The sequence below is a fragment of the Pollachius pollachius genome (genome assembly GCF_949987615.1).
Source record: "Pollachius pollachius genome assembly, chromosome: 19".
NCBI lineage: Eukaryota > Metazoa > Chordata > Actinopteri > Gadiformes > Gadidae > Pollachius > Pollachius pollachius.
This window is the reverse complement of record NC_136952.1, coordinates 7958209-7973173: the sequence shown is the minus strand read 5'-3', so window position 1 is coordinate 7973173 and position 14965 is coordinate 7958209. Positions and strand designations below refer to the sequence as shown.

The 14965-nt window shown below is 47.4% G+C and overlaps 1 protein-coding gene across 5 annotated transcripts in view; it reads right to left on the bottom strand.

The window, feature by feature from the left end:
- ppm1bb (protein phosphatase, Mg2+/Mn2+ dependent, 1Bb) overlaps nt 1–14965 on the bottom strand; it is a 14996-nt gene extending 31 nt beyond the window's left edge. Inside the window, exons 1-7 of one of the 5 annotated variants that reach the window (XM_079756904.1) lie at nt 14592–14965; nt 6204–7055; nt 5138–5255; nt 4837–4948; nt 4636–4693; nt 4362–4408; nt 1–1260 (exon numbers count right to left, since the gene is read on the bottom strand). The exon at nt 1–1260 is cut by the window's left edge and continues 31 nt beyond it. In XM_079756904.1, coding sequence (XP_079613030.1) covers nt 4391–4408; nt 4636–4693; nt 4837–4948; nt 5138–5255; nt 6204–7043 — 1146 coding nt within the window. In that variant the 5' untranslated portion in view covers nt 7044–7055; nt 14592–14965 and the 3' untranslated portion in view covers nt 1–1260; nt 4362–4390. The other 4 variants (XM_079756903.1, XM_079756901.1, XM_079756900.1 and 1 more) reach the window with 4 other exon arrangements.

The following is a 14965-nucleotide window of genomic DNA, read 5'->3' as shown; positions in this document are numbered from 1 at the left end:
TTCTGTAATCAAATGTGAGTGCAATCAAACAACGGCAAAATACAAACATTACCAATGCAGTCTGAGAACCAGAGGAGGGGGTTAAAAACTGTGTTAGACATGGAGGGTAGCTGGGGTCTGCCGCAAGGGGGAGGGGGTGACAGAGGCCAGGTGAGCAGGTGAGAGGCACAGGCCCACACCACCACTGTACGGCCAGGGAGCTGCTAATGGTATTGGTGGTGTGTGTGTGTGTGTGTGTGTGTGTGAAGCGGCCAGTTGTCCTGCTCTTAGGAGGGGAGGGGTTCTGAGTCACTCTAAACAACGAGCACAGCAATTAGCTCAACTCTTGGGACAACATTCGTATTTTTCTTATTCTTATTAGGGAGGGGGGGGGGGAACACACACCCACACAGAAACGTTTCACAACCCTCTCCTGTTAACACCAGTTTGAATAAGGTGAAAATTTGGGACGCCAAGTAAGGATACTACTGGGTGCTGCAGTGTGTCTGTATGAGTGCGTGTATGTGTGTTCCAAGAGAGGGGGGGGGGGGGGGGGGGGGGAGGTTTGCAGGACTCTGAACCAGGAGCACACTAAACAAGGCCGTGAGAGGAGAAATATTGCCCAGTCTTTTGTCTGACGTCTTCTCGCCTCGGCCCCTCTGCAAGACATTGTTACACTCACGTGCGCACGCACATGCGTACACACACACACACACACACGCGCACACACACATAAACACACGCACAACACAATAGGTCCTCATAATCCTTTTGAAGTCAGGTGATCAATGTCAACATTCCAAAAAAAACAAAACAAAGATAAACACTGAAAAAAAAATAACCCTCAATGAAAAATAAAAATCATGTCTACCAATACGATCAGTCCTTAATTTCTTAATATTTCTGTAGATTCCTCAGGCAGGGTGGGGAGGGGGGGGGGTGATCGGTGCATGTGTGTGTGTGCATGTGTGTGTAGGTGTGTAGTATGTGTGTGTGTGTATGTGTAGTAGTCGTTTTCATCCTCGTCTTCGTCGTCGTCATCCTCGTTGCCAGACACACACACGCGTTTCGCCCCCAGCTCTCCCAGCACTTTGCACGCCTTCTTTCAAAGGGGAGGAGCCATGGCCCCCCAAAAAATAAAAAAAAAATAAAAACCATTGGGTAACTCCTCCAAATCGACGGCTGCACTGATCACTGGGAGGAGACATGGGAGGGGGGGGGGGAGGTGGGGGGCAGGGGTCGTTACCATGGCTACCAGGGATCCTCCAGGTCACCGGCACTCTGAGGGGAGAGAAGAGCACAGGGGCGGGAGGAAGAGAGAGGTGTTCAGATTTTTCTTTCGAAAACGCGGTACTGCACTTCTGTACAACAGCTTGCGACCCGGGTTTACACTGACCGTGTTTCTCACGGCGTGCGCTCCGCTTTCCCTTCTCTACATCCGAGAGGTTCACAAGAGTTAGAGAGGAAAAGAGAAAGAGACCTGCACGAGAGAAGGGAGGGGTTTCGTTCACTCCTGCCAAGGAGTACATCCATTTAAATGCCCCCTGTATAAATCCCCCCTCCCAACACATGCACTACCTGGGACAGCTCACCTGGCAGGAGAATAACAGCCTAGTGGTGGCCGCGCACAACACAAGCATTAACTCTGACCCTCGACCAACAGGATGCCAAGCCGCACGTCTTAATGCATTTATCGGGGGGGGGGGATTTCAGACAGTACTTGACATGACCAGTGAATGTTGTTTTTGTTTTGTTAATGTTACTGCGTGGGGGAATGGATACCCTGAACTTTCGCGACAGGCACTGCCCTACAAATTAAGCTACAGCAACACAAGAGAGGACGTTTTCACAGGGAAATAAGTGTTGAGGTACAAAAAGTCAGTCACGTGAAACAATGATTCTTTTATTTATTATTTGTTTCGTCCAAAAAATCGTATTCATTTGTTAGCTCGCTTTTACGTGGGAGGAAACGCTTTTGGCTCTTGGCCCCAAAACAGCACACAAACATTTACAATCAGACAGACACACGTACGAAGAGCTTTTATTCGTATACTTGTCCACGTACAGTGAAGCTTTAGATCGAGTAGAAGTAATTGCAAGTGTATGCATTTCCAATTCTAGCAGGTGGGGGGTATTAATAGAGGCCATACTCCACACCCTTTCTCCCTACCATTACAATTTTTTTTTAAATTTTCTTGTCTGAAGTCTGTCTGTACCCAATTCTGACTTCAGGAACTTTTTTTCCACGGCTGGTCCAGCGATTCAGCATTTGTGCATCGCCGTGTTGTCAGTATTAGTGCATTATACAATCTATATGACGCTAGTAAGCAGACCCCAGCTGACAGGTAACATGTGAGCCTTTGTTTTAAAAAAAGAAAAAAAATCGAAGAACAAGAAAGAAAGCACTAGCAAGGCTCCTAAGAAGAGGTATTCCGTCTGGTTTAAAATGTCCTGTAGTATTGTGATAGGGAAATGGTTCGTATAAAGGCTGGGGGGGAGGGGAGTTCAGGAAGAGATGTGGGAGATATACTTTTATGCGGGGGAACACTATAAAGGTGGGGAGCGGATGACCTGTGAAAGTGCAGTCCTCAACGTAGCCTGGACTAGAAAATACAAATCACATGGTTTGGTTGGTTTTTGTGCTTTTGCTACCAGAAGGTCCCACACTGTCCCCCCCCACTCCCATCTCCCCCACACCGCTCTCCACGCAGACAGCCACAGACGTACACAGGCGCACATTCAAGCCCATGCTTGGGAGGACGTCTGACAGCAGCACAGCGGCGAACTGAAGGCTGAGTCTCTTTCTTCCCCCCCCCCCCCCGTCTGGGCCCTACTGTCTGATACTGCTGCTGCTGCTGCTGATGTTCTGCGTTGGTGGTGGTGGTGCGGTTCGTGGGGAGGAAGGCAGGATTGGGCAGGGTGTTGAGCGGTGGTGGTTAGTATATTGAAGCGGTAAAGGGCTAGAGGAGATTCAAAGCCCGGCGGGGGGGGGGGGGGGGCGCCGAAGACGTGCCAGAGGACGACGGACCGGCTGTGGTTCTACCCTGAGGGGAGTCAGCCGCGCTAAGGATGGCAGGAGGAGGAGGAGGAGGAGGAGGAGAAGGAGGAGCAGGAGGAGAGGGCAGTGTGGCCCTGACACGTGCCCCGTGGTCAGGAGGTTGTCGTGACAGGGTACGGGGGGGGTGGCACAGGGTTGTTCAAGAGCAGGAAGGAGCTGTGGCAGTAGAGCGGGTGGAGAGGGGGGGGTCAGACAGAGGGAAAGCTCGGCGGGCCGGTGGCGTCTGGGCCGGCCTCGGGCTCGGCGGGGGAGGGCGGGGGCGAGGGGAGGGAGGGAGGGGAGGCAGCCGGGTCTCGCTGACGTGCTGCGTCCAAAGACTGTCCCTCCTTGGGGGCCCCCGGGCCCGAGCCAGAGTCTTCTCCCTGCACGAGGTAGGAGGACAGGGAGTCCTCGAGCACGGCGCGGTACTGCCCCCGGTGGTGCAGGCGGAACTGCCGCAGGGCCTCCAGCAGGTGGGCCGCCGTGCCTCCTCCAGAGCCACCGCCGCCTCCTCCTCCTCTTCCTCCACCCTCCGCACTCTCCTCCTCTTCATCCAACTCCTCCTCTCCAGCACTGCCTCGGCCCGCAGAGGCCTGGGGCGACACGCCACGGTCAGACTGTGCACGTGGCCACAAAAGCCATGCGCACAAAGACACACACACACACACACACACACACACACACACACACACACACACACACACACACACACACACTCGCGCACACACACACACACACACGCACACACCTAACAAGCACTGCAGCAACCACGTGTAGGCGGTTTTGCGAACGCAAGACTCGGAGCAGAAGACACAAGCCCGCCTGCTGTGACGACAGCAGGGTTGACACCAGGGTGGCAAAATCTTTCCCTCGCAAGAAAAATGTGACCACGGAGCAGAGATGTTGACCACGCAGGAGAAAAGAAAGGGACCGTTGCACCCGTATTACTATGCGATAAAGAGACCCTGTCTCCCAAGATTATCATCACTAACACAAAGACGCACACGGGAAAAAAACAAACAAAAGCGACCTATCCTCTTAACAGCCCTTGCAGAGATCTTAAGCACAATCCTTTCCTTGAGTCTACCGTATACCGAATAGCAAAGGAATTCAGGGAGAGACAGCCCCATGAAACCGCAGTGAATTTTCACAGATGTTGATACTTGTTTATTCTTTATCAACGCTACAAACACGTCATTGGTCGGAGAGGGGGCTGAAAAGCTTGCTGATTGTAACCGCAGAATTGGCATGCTCAATCAAAAGAGTTTGCAGACAAATGTCAGAAATGTGTCCAAATGTGTCTCAACCGACAGTGATTGCCATTTTTCGTCCGCCCGAAACAAACCTCCAACTGGCCGTCGACACCAGATACACTCATTCGTCCGAGCGCCTCTTCATACACGCACACACACACACACACACACACACACACACACACACACACACACAACATATATTAGTCAGAATAAACTTTAGAGGAGCGTTCTTCTGAATCTACACTAAAGCAGGCTAGCTCTTATTTATGCAGCTTATGAAGCCCGGGGGGTGGGGGCTGGGGGTGTGGCTAAGAGATAGGATGAATGGTCAAAGAGGGTGAGAGGTCAAAGGGATGAACTCACCCCTTCCTCTTCCCTGTGGGGGTTCAGCTTGGTGTACATGGCCTCGATTACACTCCGTCTGTTGACACGCAAACAAACAAGGTTTAGTGTTAATATAAAGACGACTCCCTCTTCTTCATCGTCTCAGATTCCTGAGCGTAGAGAGAGTGTATGTGTGTCTCAGTGTGTGTGTCTCAGTGTGTGTGTCTGTTTGTTATTTACTTGCTGGCCAGGCCTCCACCAGGCGGGAGGTTGGGGACGGTCTCCGTGGCGATACTCCGCAGTACAGACACCAGGTCTGGGACCCCCTCGTCCCCGAAGCGTCCCAGCAGCTCTGGACCCCCGGAACAAACACACACACACACACACACGTACGCATGAGAAACACAAGAGTGCCATGCAAAATAAATAAACGCCATCTACGCCAATTTATTGTCATATAAGGAGACTCTTCTGGAAACTACGGTTACAACTAGGAGGGTAATCTGCGGTATCGGGGTAGTAGGACGCAGTCCATACTCACCCTCAACCCGCGACTCCAAGTATTTGTCCAGGTCCTCCTCCTTCTTCAGGGCCTCTTCGGTCACCTTGGGCGCGCCCGGTAGGCTCACCAGCACCACGCTCATGTTGTCTCTGCTCCCCTAGGCGGAGGGAGGAGGGGGAGAACAGGGCGTTACAAACGGGTGGGCCTTTCCAACATGGTCATTTTTCTCCTGAAAGCAGAGAACCATTTCTTCTTCCGCTTTCAAAGCTACGCTTACAGTTTACATATTCCTCCGTCACGATTGACGCTTTCCCTGGCACCTTTTCTTGCAGTCAGAGCAAAGAAAAAGAAACAAAAACAGATTTTTTTTCCATCATAAGTATCACAACTAGTTTGACTTATTTGAAATCAAAGAAGGAGCTGCTCCCAGGTGAAAGGTTTCAGTTCCCCATCCCTCACCAAGTCTTAACGTCAGACCGCGGCATTGACCTTCAGCCTCGTGGGTTGGTTGACACAAAGCCATCACTTAAACTCGATCCTCGTCATGGGCGGGGGCGTGTTGTTTACAATGTTTTGGCTGGTAACCCCTCCGTCATGGCGATGAGAATGCTTTAGATGCCTTGCCAATAGACCTGTTTTTACCAGAGGCCTCATCGTAGGACGAACCCAGAGGTGGCCCTCATAACGGGCGTTATCTTTTCATTTACCAGGGTAGTAGACGATAGGACAAGATAACACACGTTGGACTATGATCTTGGTCTACGTGCTCTGGTATAAAAAGTGGCAGACCAATAATTAGTGTTACGAGTGCCACAAGTAGGACTGTTTGTCCTAGGATGATTTGAAAGGATCTATTCTTTCTCATATTAAATCCCCAAATCATTATCTCGTTAAGGTTTGTTTCCTAAAAAGAAAGAAGTTTAGGGTCTCCTATTGAAGGTAATATGACTTCAACTAAAGACCGAACACGGTAAGGTCAGCAGGTCACCATACGTCCCTCAACATTTAAACAAAACCAAGCAGACAATCGTGACATTTCCAGGACTTCCGTCAAAAAAACGGTACGTTAGCATGTGTGTGCGTGCCCGCGCGCCTCCCGCCTCACCTTGTGCAGGCAGGTGTCCACCACGGCGTTGCAGACCTTCTCCAGGTCCTCGCACACCTGTAGCCGCGAGCGCACAAACTCGCACAGCTCCTCGTTGGACATGACGTCCCAGATGCCGTCGCACGCCAGCACCACAAACTCGTCGCCCTCCGCCGCCCGCTCCATCACGCACACCTCCGGTTCGGGGCTGACCAGCTGCTCCGTGGGCCCCTTGCCGTCCACGCACTTGTAGTCGTAGTCGCCCAGCGCCCGCGACACCGCCAGCGAGCCGTTCACCCGCTGGATCATGACCGAGCCACCGGCGTTCTGGATGCGCTCCTTCTCGCGCGGGTTGCACGGCTTGTGGTCTTGCGTGGAGAAGCCCACCCGGCCGCCGCGGCACAGCACGGCGCGCGAGTCGCCGCAGTTGATGAAGTAGAGGTGCGTGGGGCTGAGCAGCACGCCCACCGCCGTGGACCCGCTCCGGTCCAGGCCCTGCCGCAGGTCCGAGAAGCTGCGCATGTACTCGTCGATCTTCAGGAAGCCCGAGCGGATGCCGTCCTTCACGCCCTCCACCGCCGCCGCGCTGCCCGAGCCGAAGTCGGCGCCGCCGCCGCCCGAGAGGATGTGCTCCAGCAGGTGGCCCGAGCAGTAGTTGGCCACGCGGGAGCCGGCGTGCCCGTCGTACACGGCGAAGAAGGACCAGTCGGTGAGTCCGTGCGGCAGGCCCACCACGGCCGTGTGGGCGTCCTCCATCTCTACCCGCCAGCCCTGCATGGAGCTCAGGCCGTAGCGCAAGCCGTTGCCCTCGCCGTGGGCACTGTGCTTCTCCGTCTTCGGCTTGTCTAGGAACGCACCCATGGCTGCTTACAGCTGGGAGGGAGACAAGGCAAGGGGGGGCAGGTTTAACGACGATTATCAGGCCATCAGCGGTACCGTGCTACCTTCTGGGTCGATCCAGACCTTTAACTCAGGGATATTTACTTTACAATAATCCATACGCTGCTGCACCAATAGGTTGACTCAGTTTTGTTTGGAATCAAAGCTGCTTTGATTTATTCAACCTACCGATTTGTTTATATTACTTATTTTAAATGACCAAAATATAAGATAAGATAATACTTTATTGTCTGTTACACAAGGGTTACAGAAAACTTTCTTTGACATGGCTCCAGTCACAAATAAACATTCATACATGTTTATTTGTGACTGGGGCCATGTCAAAGAAAGTTTTCTGTAACCCTTGTGTAACAGACAATAAAGTACTGTCCCTTAAAGCGTCTCAGCAGAAAGAGCAGATCTTCTCTGTTCCAACAAAGCAACCGGAAATACATCCATTTAAAAACAACATGGAACACGTTTGTATCATCAGTACACTCAGACAATAAGTGGGCAAAACACCGGAAACATAAAAGGGAATAATAAAAAAAAGCCAGCAAGGAGCAGCTTAGCGCCTGGACTTAAGGGGAGCCGCGCTTATAATAACTTCATGGTTGATGACACTTTGAGAGGTCACAGCAACGATAAAGATAGCAGAGGATCCTCAGCAGATCAGGATTACAGTGCACACCTGAGAAGAAAGACACACCACACACACACCTTTTCCTAGGCCTGAGACGTAGGTTACGCCTACAATACGAGTATGAAGCTGTGCAACTGAAAATGATGTTAAGTGTTGTCAAGCATAATCCTTAATGCCAACATGTGGGGTCTAGTCAGCCTTTTGAATGGAGCTTCTTGCCTGTGCAAGTCTGTCATTGCGATTGCCCGTCAAAAGTATACTGGCTTCCACATGACAGTGTCATGCCGGTAACTCAAAGAGTCCAGGGAACCGGTTAAGAAGGGCAAAAAAACCGACCCAAAGCACACTAATGCAACCACTGAAATTCCTCTGGTTCTGATGCCTGGTCAGCAGAAACGATTCACCCTAGCCTAGGGCGTGACGAGCGAATGGTGTCTGTCCGTCTGCCAACAGAAAGGTCCAGGTGGAGGCGGGGGGGGGAGGGGGGGGGGGGAAATCACCTGTCCTTGTCAACTGGGCCAGGGACGGTACATAAAACCATAAGCACAAAAATGCCAACGCAGCTGGGGCATGTGCCCAAAAAAAGGCTGGTATGTGCCAGTATTGACTCAGGCTCCCTTCAGCTAAATGTGCATGGATGTGCTGGCATGACCCGCATGTATGCAAGCATGTTAGCGTGTGTGTGGTAGAGGCAAGGGTGTATTTGTGTCAACTCGGTAGCCAGCCTATGAGTGTGAGAAAGACACTCTATAAATAGCCCCTGTGCTGGTTTGGATTTCATGCCCAGGGTGGGGTGGAGGACAGCCACTTAGTTCACGTTTGACCGACCTCTCTTCCTGCTTCCTGTCCATCAGCAAACATCTAGCCGTCAAGCACTGATAGCCGTTAGCTAGAGGCATCCTGATCGGATCTATTTATACCACTGCTCTGCTGTGGCGTGTGGAAAAACTTTTGTTTTTGGTTGGGTGCCGGGTTGTTTTATTTAAACAATAGGGCTGCCTTACTCTGTGTTGTGATAATCACACACATTGCAGAGTCATCCAGAGGACAATCCAACTGCTGTCTCAGCAGTCTATCGAATACTATGAAAAGTGATGCAGTATTTTAGTGAAAGTCACCGAAATACCGCATAAAGATTCACTGTCAAAAAAAATGGAGGAATTCAAGTGCCAGAAGGGAAGGGTTCCATTTAAAGCTAGGGTAAGCATTTTTTCCAATTAGTTGAAATTCTCTAGATATCCTGACAGCGATCAATAATTCAAATGCTTGGCAAAAAAAAAGGAAAATAACATATCCATGTCTCCTGCAGGCCTGTCATGAGGTCTACCTGTTTATTTACGAGACTATCTACGCACACTCATGCCTGTGCACTGATTGCGTACGGTTGGAGTCTTTCTAAAGCCTAGGCAGACCTATTGATAAAGCTAATGAGCTAGTCATGTGTTTTGGGGGAGTGGCTTAGAAGGGAGGCTTGGAATAGGACCGGCTGGAATTTTCTGTTGGATTCTTTCAAATCATAGCTCATTCTGGTTTGATTTCCAAAAGTTACTTACGGAAGCTTTAACTGCATTGTTTTTTCATTATTTATTTTTTTCCAATCCACCGAGTTAAACACAGTCCTTAAAAAAAGAGAGCCGACATTAAAGAGGACTTTACATCACACCTGAGCTATATGCAGAACTTTAACACTGGAGCAACTCCACGGCTCTTTTTTAGTTTTGAGAGGAGGAACACTGGTGCTGCACAGGGAACCACGAAACCTGCTGTGCTCACCTGGGAAGACGTGACTGTCTGCTTACCAAGTGGAGTAAGGTTCAGTCCTAGATGAGGGCATGGATGTAACCTGACTTTGCAATAGGAAGCAAATCAAGTGGGTCGGAAACCAATGCTCTTACAGTCTTCTATATAAAGTAAATGATTGATATATCGTAGGAATCATTAGGTCAGAGTGTTGGCAGGCTATGATACCGTTCTACATCTTCAACCAGAAGGGGATTTGCCAAATGACCTGTTCGACATGTGTTAAATTGTTTAAGTTTGGCTCACTTTACAAAGGGCTGTGTGAACATTTACTTGATAAAATGAATAATGCAACCATGTCGCAACCTCTCTCCAGATTCGGACCACGCTATAGGCAACAATAATCTGTTTAATTACTTCTCGTGCTAGGAGCTGAACTTAACTTTAGAGAAACCGAGCCATGGAATGGAAAAGGTCAGGCCGTTATTGGCGAATCCATTTTTAGCTGAATGGTTCCATTCCAAAGTCATTACCAAATTCAATTGGGGTACATTTTGTTGGGCTAATTAGGGGTGTACTGTGTGTGTGCATATATTGTCCGTGTAGAACTAGGTGGAGACAGCGATCTAAAATAAATGAGAGAGGGTGGGGTAGGTTAACCAGCGGTGTATCATCTTGCCAATATCGATCCATTGAAAAGGAAGTGGAAGTGAACGCCCATTTTCCCGTAGGGTCAATACAGTATTATCATTAAATGTGTGCGTGGAGATACAGTCGTCGAGCAATCTTTCCAAAAATAAAAAAACACACAGACGTTGCCTAGCAAGTATTGGTCATCCAGCGCTGACATCACACACGTCACACACACGTCACACACACGTCACACACACGTCACACACACACACACACACGCGCGCGCGCGCGAGAAAAGAGTAGTAGCAAGGGCAGTAATCTGTTTTCTGCAAGGGCAGAAAACAGAACAGAAACCAGCTCTAGTGAGACATCAGACCGAAACCAGGCGACTCACGATCACTAAACCCATTCAAAACGGCAAGAGACCACAGAGTGACCACAGGCCGAAACCAACCCCCTCTCCCTGAGACACACGTGGATGCCAGAGCATAACACAACCAATCAAGCGACACAGGAGCGGTTCACACTGTCTGGGACCTCTTCCTCGTTGATGGCGGCTTTTAGATCCTAGGCTCTGGCCCCTCACAGAACAACAAGCTTGTGTTTCTCACGGGTGTGGCAATGCATGGAGGCAGGACTTTGTGGCTTCCATCATGCCATGGCCCATGTTTACACATTAACTCATCAGCGCTCGCTATTACACAACAGCCCCTCCACCCTCTCAGGAACATGTGAGCATCGATAGAAGAGCCGTGTGGGTCAGAAGGCATAAAGTCCACAGAGCTACAAGCTATTCAGTCCGCGCCAAGGGTGGGAATCTCTTTGTATTGCATGATTAGATTTCAATTCTTGGGGGCCATGTTTCAAAATGTACCCTCGATTCAGAACATATGGTTCAAAAGTACGGCTCTACCTAAGGCGTACACTCAGAAAGGCGGTATGGCAAATGATGGCATGAAAGCAGAGTTAAGTGAATACGTTTAAATAGGTTTATATATTTGAAAAAGTTATATCCACTGATTGCAATACTGTAAACACAAACAGGTAAACCTAAGTACTGTTTGTTTTTGAAAAATGAGTCTTATGTGGATCGATTTTTTTCCCCACCCCTAGTAAACACACACAGAAGAATAGGAAATTGATCTGCTAAACTCCCTCTACTGAATCAAGAAAGCGATGGCTTTTGCATAAACAATAATGCCGTTATGGTAGTGAATCGAATTGTGCCAATTGATTTAGTGTAGCAAAAAATATATTTTTCAAAAGTACCCATGTTAATTGACTGGGCACACTACCATTTACACCACCAAAATAATTTACCTCGCATTGGAACTAGCAGAGTATAAGATCATGTGATGAACGATTCAAACAAAAACTAAAATGCGCGCGTGCGTGTTTCATTTGTATAACAAATGGCCTAAATATTTGAATCCAACTTTTCTCTCTCCACAGAGACTGAGAAAGAAGACTTACAACTCATGTTATCAGGTTATCCGATCAAAAGGTTACCCGTTGTCCGGCCGCCGGAGACTTGAACTACTAGTTCAACTACCAATGATAGAACTAAGAAATACAGGTTAATAAGGTGTATTTACGTTGAAAGCGACTGTTCCTTCAGAATGCAAGACTGTAACTCACACTCTGTAGTTCTTTATTATTTAATTATATTTGGATTATCCGTTTTAGAAAGGCCTGACCAGGGACTGGGCTTGCAAATTAGCCAACTTGCTAGAAACCTTCTATGCAACACATCTACACACATTGTTATGCCATTGACTGTGATAATTATGTATGCAATAATGTGCGCTGCATTCTCCCTGACAAATAAACTAATAATAATAATAATCGACACGTCAATAAAAATATATAATAAAATATAATAAAATCTAGTCCTCTGTGAGGCCCATTTTGGACAGATCTAGCCTTCCAAAAGTCGGTTTGACCAATCTCAATCGGTACATGCCGTGTCCTCGTCCTCTCCTCCATCTCCACCGAAAAAGGCAGAGGCACTTATTTATGTCTCTCAACATACTGTCCTCTTGCTGATCCGATTTGTTTCTTTTTGGATACCAACGTTCTCCTAAAGAAAATACTGTTCCATCATTTATTTACCACTGTGATGGGACTTATATTGCAATAAGCAAAATGGTCACATTGTCATAGAAGTAACAAGAGAAAGCTAACTGCAAAGGCAATGGGCCTCATTCACTTAGTGACCATCTTGGTTCCAGACGCTAGCCAGGTAGCCTCCGAATCCAGCTAGCGCTTAGAACCAAGATGGCCGCGAGTTGATAAGTGCAATCTAAAGCGATTCTGTAAACATTGCCCATGACAGAGCATAAATTATGACCAAGAAATACCTATTTGGTGTTATTCCAACAGGTAAGGCCCACATCGAGTCAATACAGTACATTGACATGCCCTTTACTGAATTATGATGTATGTGTTTTGTGACATAAAATTAGCCTAGGTAATAGTATATTTACATTGATTTAGGATTTTAACAGCATTACTCCAACTCTGGAGTCTTCTCAAAATGGTACTGCAAACGAAATAAATCCCATGATGCATTTTTATGTGCAGGCCCTATTGCGGAAATATATACATGTCCCTAATATGAGGTTCAGACATTAGTGTAATGTAAAAAAGAAATTTTATGTTTTGCAACAATAAGTTAATAGCTTAATTTGGATCATAAACAAATGCAGGGATTAAAACTCCTATTTTTTGGTGGCCGTTAGCACGTGAAAAACTGGACGGTGTAAAATTAAAAAAATGTTGCCCATCCCTTCTATTGTGCCCCACACTTTTAACAATAACAGAAAGGCTAATGACATGTCATTATTGATTGCCACCTCCGCTGCTTTCAACCTTCTTTCTGTGGGAAACCCTGAACATACAGCAGCCATCTTGGGTAACCTGGGTATTGACATCGGCATTCAGCTGTGACGGCGGCCGACTGACCAGCCCCCTCTGTGAACTGAAACACTCTTTCAACTTTGATTGTTTGGGTTTCTTCATTTGGAAGTCCACCTTGCTATCAGCTGTCCTTACCTGCTCAAACAATCAGTGTTTGTTTGATGCACGGCAGCCCAGATTAAGGACTGAAGCTCCTCCACCAGCCACTTAAATGTACACTCACCCATATTCAGCCTAATAATGAATAAACAAAATAAATAAATAATAAATAAATAGATACACAGTATAAACTAAAGACAGCCCTTAGGTAACTACACTGCTGATAATGATTTCCCTGCCTTCCATCGCTGGGCCCTGATTGCTGACTCAGTGTATAAGTGTTTAAGTAACCTCTTATCTCTACTGCAGACACAAGTCAAACTCCAGGTGATGTCATACTTTGGATAACCTGGGCACACTACAAATAGGACGATGTCATACTCATATGTTACTGGGCTTTATAATTAATTGTGCATGATGCGCTGGGCTAGTTATTATATTATTCGAAAACAACTGGGTAGAGATTTCATATGCAAATTGGATCACACCTAAATATAAAGACTAGCGTTATTCCGGATTCCCAAGAGAATAACGCTGCATTAAAGGCCTTTACTGTGGCTGTACCACAAAACAATCTATATCTTGTGACGCACCTAAAAGCGATTGTTATAAGAATACATTGGCTCTCATTGAATGCCTAACTTATTCATACATCTAAGATAAGAGATTCAATCTCTGATGACCTAGACCTAAAAACATAAACGAATTGTGAACTATTTGCTTGACTTATTTTATATGGAGCACTGCTGTTGATCAGAAACCCAATTAACATAAATAACATGCGCCTGGCTAATAACCAATAAAGACGTATTGATTGCCCTAATCACGAAAGTACTCTCAAAAGGGTGCACACTGCACAGTCAATTCCCCAAACACCCAACCATAGCTGCAGAGTAAAACCTCCATGGTAGCTAACGTTAATCAGCAATGGATCAGGTTTGGTATCCCGAATAAACCCGTTGCAAACAGTGGACGGATTGCGTAACTTATATTTATATAACAAAACCAAAAAAGGCTTCCCACATTAACGTAAACAGTGTAAAATGTGTCAGGCACGCCATCGGCTAACCTGGAAGAAGCCGAATAAGCAAGGGCGATATCAGCTCAGTGGAGTAGACTAACCACTGGAGGACAACGTGTTCAATGCTTCACTTCACTCATGATTGGCTAGCTCGCATTGCCCCAAGTTGTCGATAGATCGTGCAGATCTCCTTCATGTAAAATGTAGATTTATTTTTTTTAAATCAATTGCCGAATAAATAATTCACTGCATGTATGTACCTCGGATGTTTGTGCTTACGGACCAAATGAACACATGCCCAACTTAATGTCTCATTACACTGGTCCCTCTGCGGGAAGGCCTAGTTGTTTGCCAGTGTACTAATGTTAGCTTGTTGTGCTGCTAATGCTAACCGCTAGCTAATGGCCAACACAATGATTTTCTAGCTTGTCAAACGTCTGCGCTAAAGACGCTAACGTAATTGCTGGCTACTTACGTTTTCCTGTTGGTTGGTTTTTCACGGCGTGGATCCAATCTCGGTCCTTGGGCTGTATTCGGATGCTGGGAGATTATACAATCTAGCTCTCCACTAAGCTAACGTTAGCTTGCTAGCTACCTTGTTATGTTTCCTTATTTGACAAAAAAATAATCGAGATTGGCCTCAGATGAGCGGCGATAATTCCTTTCTCGGTGGTTCCCTGCTTGGATAGCATTGATTCTTACGCATTTTTGACACCACTTTTGTCATTCACCTCAGCATAAACTATTCCGATCGCTCCAAAACAAATATGGGCACAGAGAAATGTTATATTAGATAACACGGACAAATCTCGCACTTTCCTCCATTGAAAGGCCAGAGCTATCCTTCGA